General features: G+C 37.4%; 1 protein-coding gene across 6 annotated transcripts in view; it reads right to left on the bottom strand.

Annotated features, from left to right (window-relative positions):
- RELCH (RAB11 binding and LisH domain, coiled-coil and HEAT repeat containing) overlaps positions 1-15309 on the bottom strand; it is a 76680-nt gene that overhangs the window by 20475 nt on the left and 40896 nt on the right. For all 6 annotated transcript variants that reach the window (XM_059475939.1, XM_059475898.1, XM_059475931.1 and 3 more), the window contains 8 exons: positions 13941-14053; positions 9890-9980; positions 5785-5856; positions 4861-5001; positions 4210-4374; positions 3391-3538; positions 1340-1496; positions 256-379 (listed from right to left, as the gene is read on the bottom strand). In XM_059475939.1, coding sequence (XP_059331922.1) covers positions 256-379; positions 1340-1496; positions 3391-3538; positions 4210-4374; positions 4861-5001; positions 5785-5856; positions 9890-9980; positions 13941-14053 — 1011 coding nt within the window. The remainder of the gene's footprint in view (positions 1-255; positions 380-1339; positions 1497-3390; positions 3539-4209; positions 4375-4860; positions 5002-5784; positions 5857-9889; positions 9981-13940; positions 14054-15309) is intronic.

Here is a 15309-nt window from a genome sequence, read left to right on the forward strand (position 1 = left end):
AAAAGAAATATGAAGAATATAGTTTAAAAAAGAAAGTGTCCCTGGTTGGGCAAGACAGAAGGCAATTCCAAAATTACCAAAACCAGAAAAGGACACAAAGACAGCTCTAAAAATAGCAGGTTTAAACGTACTTATGGAAAAGCATCAATGTGACATGAAAATATAAATGGTCACAAATTGTGAGTGTTCCAACATACTGTAAATATAGAGAATATATATTATCAAGTGTGTAGAATATTTAAAGTAATATCTTACCTTAGTGTTTGTAAAAATTTTCCCAAATGTCCTACAGAGTCTCCAGAAAAATCTAGAAAATTCATGGACACAGGCAGTTGATGCTACATTGATCTTGCCAACTATTTCTATAAGCTGTGGTAGCCTAAAAATCAGAAAACAATAGGATATTAAACACTACTCTGACTTTTTGCTTTTGTCCATTTACATTTGTGTAGATTTATTGCTTATATTAATAAATACATGCACACAGAGAGCACTACTGGTTCTAATAAAGTTTGCTATGTGTTCTGTACAATTCCTGACCCGTGAAGAAAGCAAGGGTTTAAGTGCCAGAAGAGTCTGACCCATATTTTCAAACATCTGTTGCTATCACGAGATGGAATACAACAATCTGTACTTCGCAAGAGAATTAAGTATACTGATGCAAAAATAAAAGAAAAGTTTTCAGAGCAAATAGTGACATATTCTGCTAGACTTGATATTTTCTGAGTAAAATCAAAGGCAATTCAGCATGAAAATTAAAATGCCTAAAGTAAATTAAGTTTTCCTCTTTGGTAATTCTCAAATGCAATCATTCATAGCATTCTTATATTCAGTAATTGTTAAACACGACCATGTTTGTATTTGCAGGGAAACACCCCGACAAAGGCAGGAATAATGAATCTGACTCCTTATTCTAAGAAGGCTAATTATTACTTCACAATCCTATATTATATTAAAGAATATATGCTATACTAAAGAATACAGAGAGGATACTTACTGAATGCTAAAAAGATAATAATGAAAACTCATGACTCTTTCCAGAGTCTTGACACAGCTTGGCACCAATTGGCCAATAAGTCAAAACAACTCACACTGAAGACCAATTAAACAATCACCTGTGTGTAAACAATCTCTAAACATTCCACACATGAGCACAACAGAGGAGAAGCAAATGAGATAAGAATTGTTTTCCTTCTCTCTGAGGTTTCTCAGCTTCCCAGGAGAAAAATCCTGGGCGAAGCAATTTTTTCAGCGAATGTGAATGCCACAGACCATGCTTAAGAACTATTAATTTTGACACATTTTAAAATTAGGTATCCTAAGACACAAATTAACTCACAGCTGATTGACTACCCATAGCAGAGTCTCCCAGCCTGTGGTGCCCTCATGTTCCAGCTGATGATCGTACAGCTGCAACAGCACCGCCAATTGTTCGCGGCTTCCAATGATGACGGCGACGTCCTGAAGAGGCGACACAGGTCGGGGAAACCTAGTGACTGTAACAGCAGAGAACAAGCAACCATGAATGAAAGACGATGAAAACACCACAGAGGTGATGTCAGAAACAACAGTTAAGAAACTGTGAAACTCACTAAGTGCCTTCTCTACAAGGTTATCAGTTTGATTTTTAAAAATCAGTGAGTTAAAGTCATTTCTGAAGAGATTATGTAACCCTCAGTTAAAAAGAGAAAATACAGGGAGATTATGTTATCATTATTGCCAGCACAGCTTGACCAAGGTCAAACCCTGCCTCACTAACCTGGTGGCCCTCTATGATGGATGACAGTATCTGTGAACAGGGAAGAGCTGCAGATGTCACCTATCTGGACTGCTGTAAGGCCTCTGACAGTCTCCCAAAACATCCCCTCCAAACTGGAGAAATATGAATTTGATAGATCAACTTTCTCAGTCAATGAGGAATTGACTGGAGGCCCACACCTTGAGGACAGTGGTCAATGCCTTAATGTCCAGATGGACATCAGTGACAAGTTCTGCCTCTCAGGGGTCCATACTGGGACCAGTAATGTTCACTCTCTTCACCAAAGACAAAGGGATTGAGTGCACCTTTGGCAAGTTTGCAGATGACCAAGCTAGTGGTGCAGTGACACATCTAAGGGACAGGGTGCCATCTAGAGGGACCTGGACAAGCCTGAGAAATGGGCCCATGGGAATCTCATGAGGCTCAACAAGGCCAAGTACAAGGCGCTGCAAGCACCCCTGCTGGGTCAGGGCAATGCAGGCTGGGGAATAGGAAGGGACTGAGAGCAGACTTGGGGGTGCTGGTGAATGATAAAACTGGACATGACCCAGCAATATTTGCTCACAGACCCGAAAACCAACACTATCCTGGGCTGCATCCAAAACAGCGTGGCAGCAGGATGAGGAAGGTGATTCTAGCCCTCTGCTTCTCTCTCATGAGACTCCACTTGGAGTGCTGCATCCAACTCTGGGGTCCCCAGCACAAGAAAGACATGGACCTACTAGACCAAGTCCGAAGGAGGGCTACAAAAGTGTGAACAAAAAGACAGAGCACCTTTCCTATGCAGAAAGGCTGAAAGAGCTGTGCTTGCTCAGCCTGGAGAAGACTAGGCTGAAACCTGAAATTTTTGAATTTGTTATTTAAGTAGTGGCCACTCAGAAAAAGTGCTCATCTTCAAATTACTCAAGTCAGACAGATGAGCCTTCCCATGGCATCCATTTTCAAAGGAGTATCAGACAGTAATGTACCACTAGCTACTTTCCAAATTCTCCTTTGCTACCTTTCCTTTGCATCTTCACACACAGCACTATTATCAGCATGGTGGCAGGTGTTACCAATAACATCTTTAAAGTATTTGCAACAGGAGAAAACACTCCACAGGCTAGGTTTGCTGATCTAAGGACAACTTCACCATGAGGCCATTCAGTCATGGAATGGTTTGGGCTGGAAGGCACCTTAAAGATCACTTAGTTCCAACCCTACTACCATGGGCAGGCACACCTTCCACTAGACCAGGTTGCTCAAAGCTCCATCCAGCCTGGCCTGGGACACTTTCAGGGATGGGATGGTCTTCTGGGATATTACACAGATAGATAACAGATGGTGATGCTGCTGCATTTTGCTGTGTTTTTCCCACTCCATAAATTTGTAACAATTAACTGAATCTGAGGCCAGCCCTCCTGAGCTATTATTGGCTATTAATGGAAATCAGTTCTTTAGAAACCTTTAGGAAGTACAATTAAAAATTGCTTTGCTTTCTAAAAGCTTCTTCTAAGAAGCAGAGAAAAATAAATTAAAGGTTTTTTGTGATAATCAGGTATATCAAGCATAGCAAGGGGTGAAAAAAGGAGGCATTACTTAAGAATTTACTAAGGCAGACCAATATAAAAACCCAGAAACTAATAATTTACCTTCTATTTGTGGTACTTCTCCCTGAAGTTTAGCCTTGCTTGTAAAAGGTGCATTCTGTAGCACCAGTGCAAACAGAGAAGGAATCAAAGACTGCAGGGCAGACAGATACATGTGGAGCTTATGTTCATCCAAGCCATGTTCTCCTTCCTGAAACAAACAGGACATTAATTTGGAAGTTTTCACTTTGGAAGATCTGTTCCTTAGGCATGTATTCCCTGGCAAGGCATCAACAGTGATGAGCTTCTACCCAGACACACTAATTATAAAGCAACATAGCCTAATCATAAGCATATATTGCCACTCTTAGGTCACCTCTACTGAAAAGATTCAGGCAATATAACCTTTGGCATTTAACAGTTCATCCTGAGGAACAGACTGATATTTTGAAAGAATATTTTTCAGCACATTTTGGAAATGTGGATCCTTTGCCTCAGTGACCAAGGCATCTAAACTGAATAAACAAGTCACCTGTACTCTGAGAGCAGGCATCTTCTTTCAGTTAGATAGCTATGAGGCACACAATTTTTCCAGAACTTCTGAGTTATCTATCAAATGAGATGTGCAAACTGGATCATAACTGGAAACGACCTAACTTAACCATTCAAATCTACTTTTCTTGCTTATTTAATAAAAACTGCAGTTTACCAAAATCTACACAATTTAGACATGGGGCAATGCTATTAAGATATAAAACAGATCAGTATTAAAGAAGAGTATGTTTAGTTTGGGAGAGGTTTGATGGGTTTTTTTTCTTCTTCCAAAGTACAAGTGAAGAATACAAAGAAAATTCTCCAATGTAGAAACAGCTGAGTACATACCCTGAGCAATTTTTCAATTTTATTAAGCAGTGTAGGTATAAGATGGAACTGTAAATTTCCCAGTTCTGTTGTCCAGGCAGCATAAGCAGGTAAAAATACCTGATGTGTTGCACTAACCACACGTTCTGAAGGGTCCCCTAAAGCTGAAAGCAGCAGTTCAAAACCCTGGTAAAAGACAGTAATGAATGCAATTATTTCCCAAAAACTGATATACACATTCAAATACTCAAAGAGAAAAGTTCTTTATTTTCACTTATGTGAAAAATTATTGTTCAGCATTAAGCTGAATTATAGGTAGACTTTGTTGCAGCAAATGAATCTGTACTAGTAAGTGGTGATGCCAAACTGGCTAATAATATCAGATGAGCAGTGAAGTGGTATGTTCTTAAAGGCAAATTATGAACTACTAGAGCAGCTTCTACATAAGGCTTACACCTGAAATTCTAAGGTTACTTGTAGTTTTTCTGTTTTATCTTGGTGATATAGTAAAATCAACATTCATATAAATAATCAATTTTTTAAAGTAACTGGAAAGAATTAAGAAAAATGCAGGAATTTAAAAAGTCACCTATTATTATACAACTACCTCCATTATTTATGAAATATCTATAGAAAGCATTTTACACATACAGAACCCAAACCAAATGATACCTGTTGATATTTATCTGGATCATCAATATAGCCCATAATGATGCCAAGGCTTTTGATCACAGCTTCTCGTACCAGATCTGCCTTATCTTCCATTAGCATTTGTTGCAGCATGGAAAGTACTAAGGAACTACGAATTTCTTTCTGTTTGTAAATGAGAAACATATTTATTAAAGGCAATGAAACAAGAAATGTGGATTTGTATCAACTATAATAAAAAGTTCCCACACCTATTAGTGGTCACAAATTTCCTTCCTCCAACCATAAAATCTTTTATGAATATTACATGTTCAGCTTTCACAACAGAAGATGAATGAATATAAAATTTCAGTAGCTTCATTAGAGAGACTTGTCCTACTAAGCACAGAACTAAGGTCCTTTCATTCGCATGGAATCAAAAATAACTAACAGCAGTAAAACTACTATAGGCCTAGACTTTAATCACCGCATTGCTAAATTGGAGAAATTGGGTTTTAATTTAAGTTCCCTTCCCCCACCCTTTCTCTGAAGCTTGAAATTCTAGTTTACCACCGACATAATTTCACTGCTTCTTCTAACTGGTGGCGCTCTTGATGTAACATTCCACAGTGTCTGAAGAACACTACAGCTGGGTGCCAATTCCTTTTTCATAGATTGTTTCCTTAATTGGTCCTAACTATCTTTTCTTTACCTCATTTTTACTGAAATGAATATTCACATTGTTTTTAGAAACATTTTATAGCTAGATTAACCTGTATTTGTAACAAACTATCTCCTTTTTAAGTGACTTAATGAATCTCATGTGTGATATAAAGTAGAAGACAATGTGACTGTCTGTGCACAATATACACACTTGGTGATATTTAAAATGATAAAGAATGCTTACATTATGCATCAGATTTGTACCCTGCTTTCCCTAGCAGGTATTTGGAGTCTATTAATACTTACTGGAAGGTAAGGTGCTAGAGCTCCACAGGATTCTGCTACCAGCAGCCGTCGCTCTGGGTATTTGTGGTTGATCTGGTAAAGAGAAACAGATGGACTGTTTGCTCTGCAGTAACCAGCATTCAAAATATGGTTAGAGTGAACTGCAGAGGGGTGCACACCCCGTTAGAGGGGTGTGTCTGCACCTCTTCAATAAACACTGACTGAGCTCACAGAAGTTGCACCTGGGTACTAAGCAGCCTCAAATTCTTGCACTGAGGCATAAAAGTGAGGCAGCTGTCCTAAAAGACATAGCTTATAGTAGGGAAAGAGTCAGAGAAGCAAATATGTATGTGAGAAGCCATATAAGCAATAAAAAGGAAAGCAGCGTATGGGCTGCTGTACTCTAAAGAATCTGCATAAGTCCTGAACTGGCATGACACAAAATATTTTGTCTTATGAAGACTTTCAGGAGCACTGTTCCTCCAAGAGCTGCACAAGTGCCCTCTAGTGCTTTGAGCAAAGCAGTGTAGCAGAGCTGCCCAGGTCTTGCTAAGCAATCACAGTGAGAAGAAGACACCTGTGGAAGCCTAAACACATATGCCTTCTATTAAAGTTCTGCTCTGAAGCCCAGCACAAATATATCACACCTCTAAAAACAAGTCATATTACCAGAACCTCTTGATCCTGTGATATTTCCCCTTTCTACTCAAAAGCTGCTTGAAAATTCCGCCTTATGAATTTAATATTTATCATTAACATTTCGTAATCAAGTGTGTGTTCTGGTGGAGCCAGATTTAGTGGTTGTAATGGTTGTACAATGAAACAATGAAGTGTTTCAATATTTTGTGAATAAACAAGTCTGTGGTACCATGCTGAGAGTAAAATATGAATTTTTTGATGCTGTCAAATAAAATAGGATATGCAGCATTTGATGCAATTGCCTCTTTCTTGCTATGTAGTGTATAGCCTTGGTGAGGCAACCATCTCACCATGAAAAAAGACCAAAGTACTCACTGCATTCTTGGTCTCTATCTTGAAAGACTTACCTTCAGTAGTCTGAGGTCCCTAAAATCCATGCCAAATTCTGGCACCAGGAGGACCTTTAGCAGAAACTAGCAGGCCAGGAAATATTGAAGAAATTGGACATACACTAGTCTGTGGGCCCTGATGGGGATGTACCCATGAGTGCTCATGTCTGATATCATTCCAAGAACACTCTTGACAATTAAGAAAATGTTGTGGCAATGGGGGAAATCCCTGAGGACTGGAAGCTAATGTCACTGCTACCCTCAGGAAGGGTAAGACAGAGAACCCAATCAAACACAGGGCAGCCTACCTCACACCAGCTCCTGGGAAGCTGTGGAGCAATCAGCCTTACAAAGCATTCCCAAACATCCAAAGGACAAGATGGTGGCTGGAAATAGCCAGGATGTATTTACATAGAAAAAACAACACAACCAACCTGACAACTTTCTGAGATGACTGGCTCAGCACACTCAGCAATGATGCCTGACTCTGACTGCTCTGGTATGAAATTACTGAGAACTCTCCAGAATCAAGTGTGAAAAAGATGACTTCAAAGAGACTTAAATTAACAAATTGTAAGCTTCAGGACTAAACTGAAGTCTCAAGCATGAGAATGTTCTTTGAGTGTGTCTATCATTATTTTGCATTAATTCATCAGTAGAGCACCTGCAATAATTTCTTGGAAGTATGGAGATCTCATAGATTAAAAATATTATGGACAAGTAAGAGGCTGCTTTAAAACCTACTAGGCTGTGAAGGTGGTGAGGCACTGGAACAGGTTGCCCAGAGAAGCTGTGGATGCCCCATCCCAGGAAGTGTTCAAGGCCAGGCTGGATGAGGCTAGGAGCTAATGGCCTTTAAGGTCCCTTCCAAACTATCTTTATTATTCTATAAAATCTTTTACTTATGTGCCATCTTCTCTAATGCAAATTCCCCACTGGCAACATAGGCACACATCACCTTCTGGAGCTCTGCCTACCTGAGGGAAACAGCAATGACAAGTTTCAGCTGCTTTTTATCACCATCTTTAATTGTAGGGGTTCTAAACTGTTGTCCATTATCACAAGAGTTCCATACCTTCTTGGTGTTTCTTGTGGGCAACTCCTCAGAGCACTTACCCTTCCTTCTTCACAAAGGAGCCAACTGACTCCAGCTCCCTTCTCAAGCAGCCACCCCACTCTTTTATAGCACTCTTCTTCTCATTGGTTACAGCTGTGGCCTGGTAAAGTCAGGCCTGTTCCTAATCTTTGATAATTGGCCCAGCTGAAACTCCTTAGGGATAAGATTACTTTCTACACTATCTTTATTTTCTTATATTCTATCCCCCAACAGGTTTTAGGTAGTCTGGCATGGCAATACAAATATCACCCCTGATATTGCAAACACATAATGGAGGAAAAAAGACTGAAATTTCTGTCAGGTTTGTGCTCAGAGAAGATGAGTAGCCCTTGGAAACTAAATGCAACTAAAATGTTTATTATTATTTATTTCCCTTTTGTCTTTAGTAATTTTGGAAGCCAATAACTGGTCACCAGTTTTGAGTAACCCTTTTAGCACTCACAGAGCCTTCAACTAAACTGAGTCAGTTACCAAATTTTACCTGCAAAAGAGCAGGCAGAGAGTTTAAAAAGACTAGCCTGATAACTGAGCTCCACAATATATCAATGAAAAGGATGAACTTCCTGAGGGCCCAGACCTTTGCATCTGTAAACAGATTTTTGCTGGAGATCAAGAGCATGAACCCTTTTCATGATTTACACATCTACTGCAAAAAGTAGAAAATGATGTTTATACTGAAGTTCCTTCTACAAACTCAAGACTTGTGACACTGAGATTCAGCTGGTATTTCAGCTGGAGAAAATAATGACCTGGTTCCAGTACTGCCAAACAAAGCCTAGCAAACTGCATTAGGTAAGTGCACTATGCCATATGACTTGGCAGTCTGAGATGCTCTACTTGTACAGTTGGACTCATTTCTCTTTTGCATCAGCAATTAGCAAGAAGTGGATGAGAAGAATGTGCTCTTCCTGAGGTGAGATAGTTTTTTTTCAATCACAGTTTAAATTTCATAAGGACTAAGAAAACAAAACATTGCTTACAAAATTAGGCAAAAATACAGAAGTCTTTGTACAGCTCCTTTTAAACTACTACTGCCACGAGACTTTCACTTAATCAACAGATACATCAGTCATTCACAACAAGCACTGCATATAAAAGCACAACAAACGTTGCATATTATTTGTACTTCTACTGTCAGAAAGCATTAAGGCTATTAAAGCTTAGACTTTATTGGGAAACACAGATTGCTGTGTTATGCAAGGAACAGTAGGAAACTACCAGACCAGAAAGACTCTGCCATCAAAGCAGGCATTCCCACTCCGTCATGGCTTAGTTATTCATTGTCTTCTCAGGCAATGACGAACCCCCTTTCCTTCACTGTGATAGGAAAATACAACAGATTTTCACCTGAACTCATGTTGTTCTGCTTCCATGCCTCAGATGAAACAGTAAAAACATTTCCATCTGATTGTTCAGTTATTTCTATTAATTTTGAGTATCTGTGAACAAGATCACTGTGATTCTACAAGAGGTGTAAACTTCAGGCTCATCTCACAGATGCTCATCTATGAGAGACTTGCTTATGAGTACTTTGGTCTTTGGTTTTCTGTTTAAGAATTTAAACTAGCTGGTGTGGCCACTGCTCCAGGGACTTAATACAACATTAAAAACAAATCAGTAAATAAAATCTTTGAAGGAAAATGGATTTCCAACAGGCTGGAAGGCAGAGCAAAAATTATAAAAGTACCTACCTAGCAATATGTCACACAACACTGATGATGAACATGTCCTTATCTACACTTCAATATAACAAGCTTATTCAGGTACAAGCAGGTAACTAAAAACTCTCCAGATAGTCTTTAATAAGCTTTCTGCTTCTGAGGTCTTTTTAATATTAAATAAAAATATACACAATGAGAACAAAGAACATCCAAATATCTTTCTGAAAACCAAACCCAAAACCTCCCCCTTGAACAAGTAAAACTCAACTTCATGAACTTTTAACTGATTTTGGAGCATAAAGCAAACACTAATCAGTTACCTGCTCCCAACACTGTGGTAAAAGTTCAGCTTCTACACGTGTTGGTCCAACATGTCGGGCAAATGCCACACACCCAGTCAGTATCATCTGTCTGAAAAGATAAATGTAAAGCTTTAACCTGTTTATAAAGTTTTATAATATATAACATATATTCCAAAGTTAGGAAAAACACATGCTGACAGGCAATAGGTAGTTGTCTGCAGTCAAGATTCCACACCATCCACACTGACTTAAAGACTAAATATTAAATTGAAAGCCACTAATATCGCTGCTCATTGCAGGGTGGGGATGTGCTTACATGACCTTCAAATATCCCTTCCAACCCAAACTATTCTATGTTTTACCTTGTTTTATATTCAGAATGCCTTTTCCAAAATCTTGCAGATCCTCAACTCCATAAACTAGTCTGAGAATCTCTGATTTGGGTAGTTCTGATTTTCTAAAGTCTGAGATAGGGAGTCTCTGACTAAATTTCTCATTTAATTCTTAGTACTGAATATTATTACGCAGTAAAAGGAGCCAAATTACCTAGTACTATCATACTATCATTATTTCACTGAAGAAACTGGTTTTATTTAGAAGCATTTGTGAGATTTAATGAACTTTATTCAGAGCAAGCAGCTTATTTCTTTTATGACACAGTTTTGCAACCTTCTGACATGCAAATTACTGTCATCTCTCACACAATACTGAACTTCACTCTTGTGAGTAATCTTCTAAAGACCACTAAAAAATGAAAGCAAGTAATCAACCAGTAGGATCTATTATCACCTGTTATTTGTGTTCATATTCTTATACTTTTTAACCTTTCATTAAAGTTTGCAAGAAATTGCCATTGTCCCATCAATTTTATAGGCACAGAGGCATATATAAAATTTCAGTAAGATTGTAGTAAATTGTCATTTGTGCTACTTTATTTAATGAGTGTCTATCTTGCTAAGATGTTTCTACTTCTATTTTTCCTGTTGATAGGATTGGAATAGTACCAACTTTGAATGCAATTCACCAATTCTATTTATTTTAGAGCCTACATGAATTATTAAATACCCAGTTTCAAATGATAATGTGTGGACATGAGACTCAATTTTATCACTTCCTCAGTAAGACTAGGACACTACTCAGAGTTTCTTATTATTCCTCTGTGAAATGTAAGCCAGAATTAATTTGTTACCATTTTAGTGTCATGTCTAGACTGCTAAATATTTTCTGTACCAATAGCATTGCCTTAAGGTTGAAAGGCAGAGATTCTGCTGGTTATCTTTTAACCCCTTAGAGAACATACTCCACCAAAAAAAGACTCATTCACTTTAAGAACTTTTTAGGAGAAAGATCCTATCAAAAAGTTGGGGTTTTTTAATCCCAGCATTCTTTATGCCAACAATCAGAGCAATCTCTTCTGTGTTGTGTGTGTTTGGGTTTTTTACCTCTCTGCCACATTCACAGAACTAGGCCTTTGATTAAGGTAAAAAGTAAGGAGACAAAAAAATTATTAGATAAGACTCAAGAAATCAACAGCTGAGAGCAATATGGAGACAAAAGCCTGTGGTAATTCGAAGTTCTACTGCAAACAAAATAGGCATTTGAATTACTGTCTTTGTTCCTATACACTGTACCCAATCACAGAACTGGGCAAGAGAATTTATATTTTCAAGACATTAGAAATTAGCAGAACACAGTAATCACTTGAAATTTTCTGTTTTATACATGGGATAAAACAAAATGTTTTTTCTTAAATCAAAACTTTTTTTTAAAAGTTCCATGAAATCTCAATATTAAGTCAGATTTCTTTTTGTCTTGCTTACCAAGATGAGAATTTGAAGATATTTCAAAAATATTTTAGAATAAGATTTTAAATATTTTATTGTGACCATTTTATCAGCATATAACAGTCAGCATTTCAGGGAAATGAAAGCTGTAAGGATCTGAATAAGAGGCGATTGAAGCAATGTTTTAATCTTGTCCTATTAGAGTCAAACATTAACCTCACTTCATCATGAGTCCTAGCCTCCAAAACTAACATAACTGTACAAAAAGGAGGTTATGTGAACACATTTTTGCTCCTTTGCAGAAGAGAATTTGATAGGCATTTTTAAAAGTTGAACGGAACATTCATGAGCAAAGCCATGAGGATACAAGTGGCCTTGTCAAATACAATGTTAGTGTACAAGACTACAGAAATATGCCAAACACCAAAATGCATCTCGCATGGGCAAGTGGTATAACCCAGTCTTTCTGCATGATTGTTACCATACTTCAGATACTGGACATCGTAAAACAAAATATTTCTTTTAATGGGTTAATTCTTAGAAATGCAATGTCACATTTCAGTCTCTCGCATTTAGCAAATTAAAAATGTCAGCTAATCAGCTGCTACAGCAAGGTACAATGTAGTAGGCCTGTACAGTACAGCAGAAGGCAAACAAGTAATGAGATAATCAACATCATCGTTCTGGTGACTAAACCTGAATGTCTTTGCTCACTTCATATTGCATAAGACTTCTAAAACATTATTTAAATATATTTAGATAAAAACAAAGCATGCATAATACACTTCCATAGAAATCTATAAATATAACTGCCCTTAAATTCTGAAAAAGTATGTTCTATTTAATTACTATTCAGAATCTCTTTTATTTCATGTAATCTTAACTGGTTTTCCATCTGATTATGGCACCTTCAAAAGCAATTGTTATTTCTATGTGTGCAAATGTATATTATGTATATGCATGCTTTGTCCTAGAGTTTATGGCAGACTATTTTTCCCAGATTTCACATGGAAACAAGTTATTTTTATATATAAATCTCTAATTTGCAACAAAAATGGAACAAATTCAAGGAAAAAAGATTTTTCTTCTTTCTTAACTACTGGAATATACACACCTAATGCACCTATGGGGGGGGATATGAGAAGTCTATTTGATAGGCCACCAATCCTGTAACAAATTAATCACAAGAGACTCCAAGTGACATGCAATTTCCTTCCCCTTCAACCACAAATTATTTTAGCTTCTCAATCCACTGGGACATTTAAAACACTTCAGAAGCAGATTTCTAATGACTCTGAAGTAGAACCAAGACTGCATCTTTTTGTAATTTCAATCTACATGGTGCCACTATGCTACAAGTTGCTTTTGTTTAAGCTTCTTTTTTTTGTCTCCAAAGCCATGGCTTTCAATTATACCTAATCTCTAAATTTTACCATGAGAATGATTTCAAAATATGCCTGAACACTTCAGTTTTGGAGAGTCTCCAAAAGAAATGTTTTCCACCTATTTGATAAAGCCTATTTTGTCTGAAGACAGCCTAGAGCAACAATAGATACAGATGCTTTCAAAAACATCTCTAATGAAAATAATGGAAGAGCTACAGATCGAACATGGAAAGTCATTCCACAGTTAAGAGAAGAAAACATACCAGCTTAGGCACTGTCTTTCAACCTTAAGGATATTTTCATCAAGATCAGTACAAAGTCAGTTTTCCTGAGCACTGGGGAAGAATTAAATTTATAGAACAAAAGGTGTAATTTGTTTCAGAAGCTTAACCAAAATGAAACAACATCCTTAACACTTGTCAGACCTAGATCACTGCTACACTCTTCTGATTTTTTTACTCTCACCATATTAATGAGCCACACGTAGAAAGAGCACTATTTTCCCTAAAGAAATGTAGTGATCATCTCAACAAACATGTAGATCACTAACACAGATTTTAAAAGAAAAGCTGTTTTGATTTCTACATCAACCGGTGCTAAGAATTATGATGTTAAAGATCATTTTAGCAAAACAGTTTAAATTCATCTTTGAACAGAAAAAGGAACTGAAATTACACTGTAGCTTACAAGCAAATTCTTACAATTCAGTAACTGGAAGTACAGACCATGGAAATGGAAACTCCTGAACTTGGCATAAATTTGTCAACACTATATAAGCAAAACACCAGCTAAACAAAACTTGTTTAATACCACCCAATAATATCCAATTTTTACAAGTTCTGCTGCTTGCACAGAGAAAAAAGTTCCTGCTTGTCCCATATCACACAAGCGCAAACACACCTTTGCTCATCGTCTGGTCGTTTGATCAAATTGAACAGTATGTGCAGAAGCTGATCTCTCTCTTTGGGTTCAGGATGGAGGCAGGCTGTACACAGTATGAGTGGGATCAATTCCTAAAAAGTTGTGGGTAGGGGAAAACCAAACAAAGTAAAATTGCTTTGGACATACATTCATTTACTGCATAAGAAACTAAGAAGATAAATCTAAAATCATATAAGAGTTAGAAAAGATACTTTTGAGTCCTGATGTCTTAAGTGACTTGAGGAAAGTGAAGGTCTACAAAAGTTAGAATTATTTTCCTGCTAGGAAAAATCAGGGGAGAATCAGCACATAAAATGAAAAGCTCTGCAAAGATTACAATTAACATATGCAGGTCATCTGTAACCAGAATTAGAGGACAATCATGGTTTCAACTGTTTTCACTGCCTACTGAACTGAAGCTCCACAGACAACTATGGAATAAAGCTCCTATGAAAAAATGCCACGAAGTTAAAGATTAAAATTTCCAATTAAACATCCACACAGTTTTGTGCACAAGTTGGAAAAAATAAACATTGAGAAACATACATTGGTAAAGGTGACTGCAGACAGATTTTCTGTTGACTGACAATTATCTGATTTTTGTAAAGGTTCCATGATTTTTTTTCCCCATACAAAAGTAATCTTTGAAGCTGAATTTTCTTTTTGCAGTAATTAAAACCCCTTAAAAGAACAAATTACAAAGAAAATACTGTGTAAAACATGGAGAGAAAATAGAAGGATCTTCATAGTGAAGGCCTCCTCCTTCCTAAATATGCCTACAAAGCCCATGGTATTCATTCCCAGAAGAACCAAATGTTTCTAAAACATTGTCTGGAAGTCCCTTCCCTTGACCTTGTTGATGTGAGCTTTTACTCCAACTGAATTTGGAAGCCAGACAGTTTTTAAGTGATTTAATATCTTAGAGACAGAAACATCACACTGGGAGGTCAGGAAAAAAAGAAGAAAAAACCTCAGTGTCTGGAAAAAAACATGGGCAAGTAATCTGGAGATTACCTTGCATGCCTGCTGTGTACTTAGGAATAATTTTCAGCAGAAAGACCTTTTGTGAATTACTAATTTGAGACAAATAAGCAGGTGACAGTGGGAAACACACCTAACACTAGTAGGAGAAATTATACAAAATCTGGAAAAACCTGTGGTTGTTTAGAATGATTTTGCAGGGAGGTGCAATTTCTTCTTGTAGATATTCAAAGAGATCTAATCATGATGTTCTTGTGGACCTGTGGAAACACCACTGACAACATCCTCACTGCTCAACCTGTATTTTCCTAAACAGCAGGAGCTCTATTTATATTAAACATAGAACAAGACTCCATTTTAGAGCAGC

The sequence above is a fragment of the Ammospiza nelsoni genome, chromosome 1, assembly GCF_027579445.1.
Source record: "Ammospiza nelsoni isolate bAmmNel1 chromosome 1, bAmmNel1.pri, whole genome shotgun sequence".
Taxonomy (NCBI): domain Eukaryota; kingdom Metazoa; phylum Chordata; class Aves; order Passeriformes; family Passerellidae; genus Ammospiza; species Ammospiza nelsoni.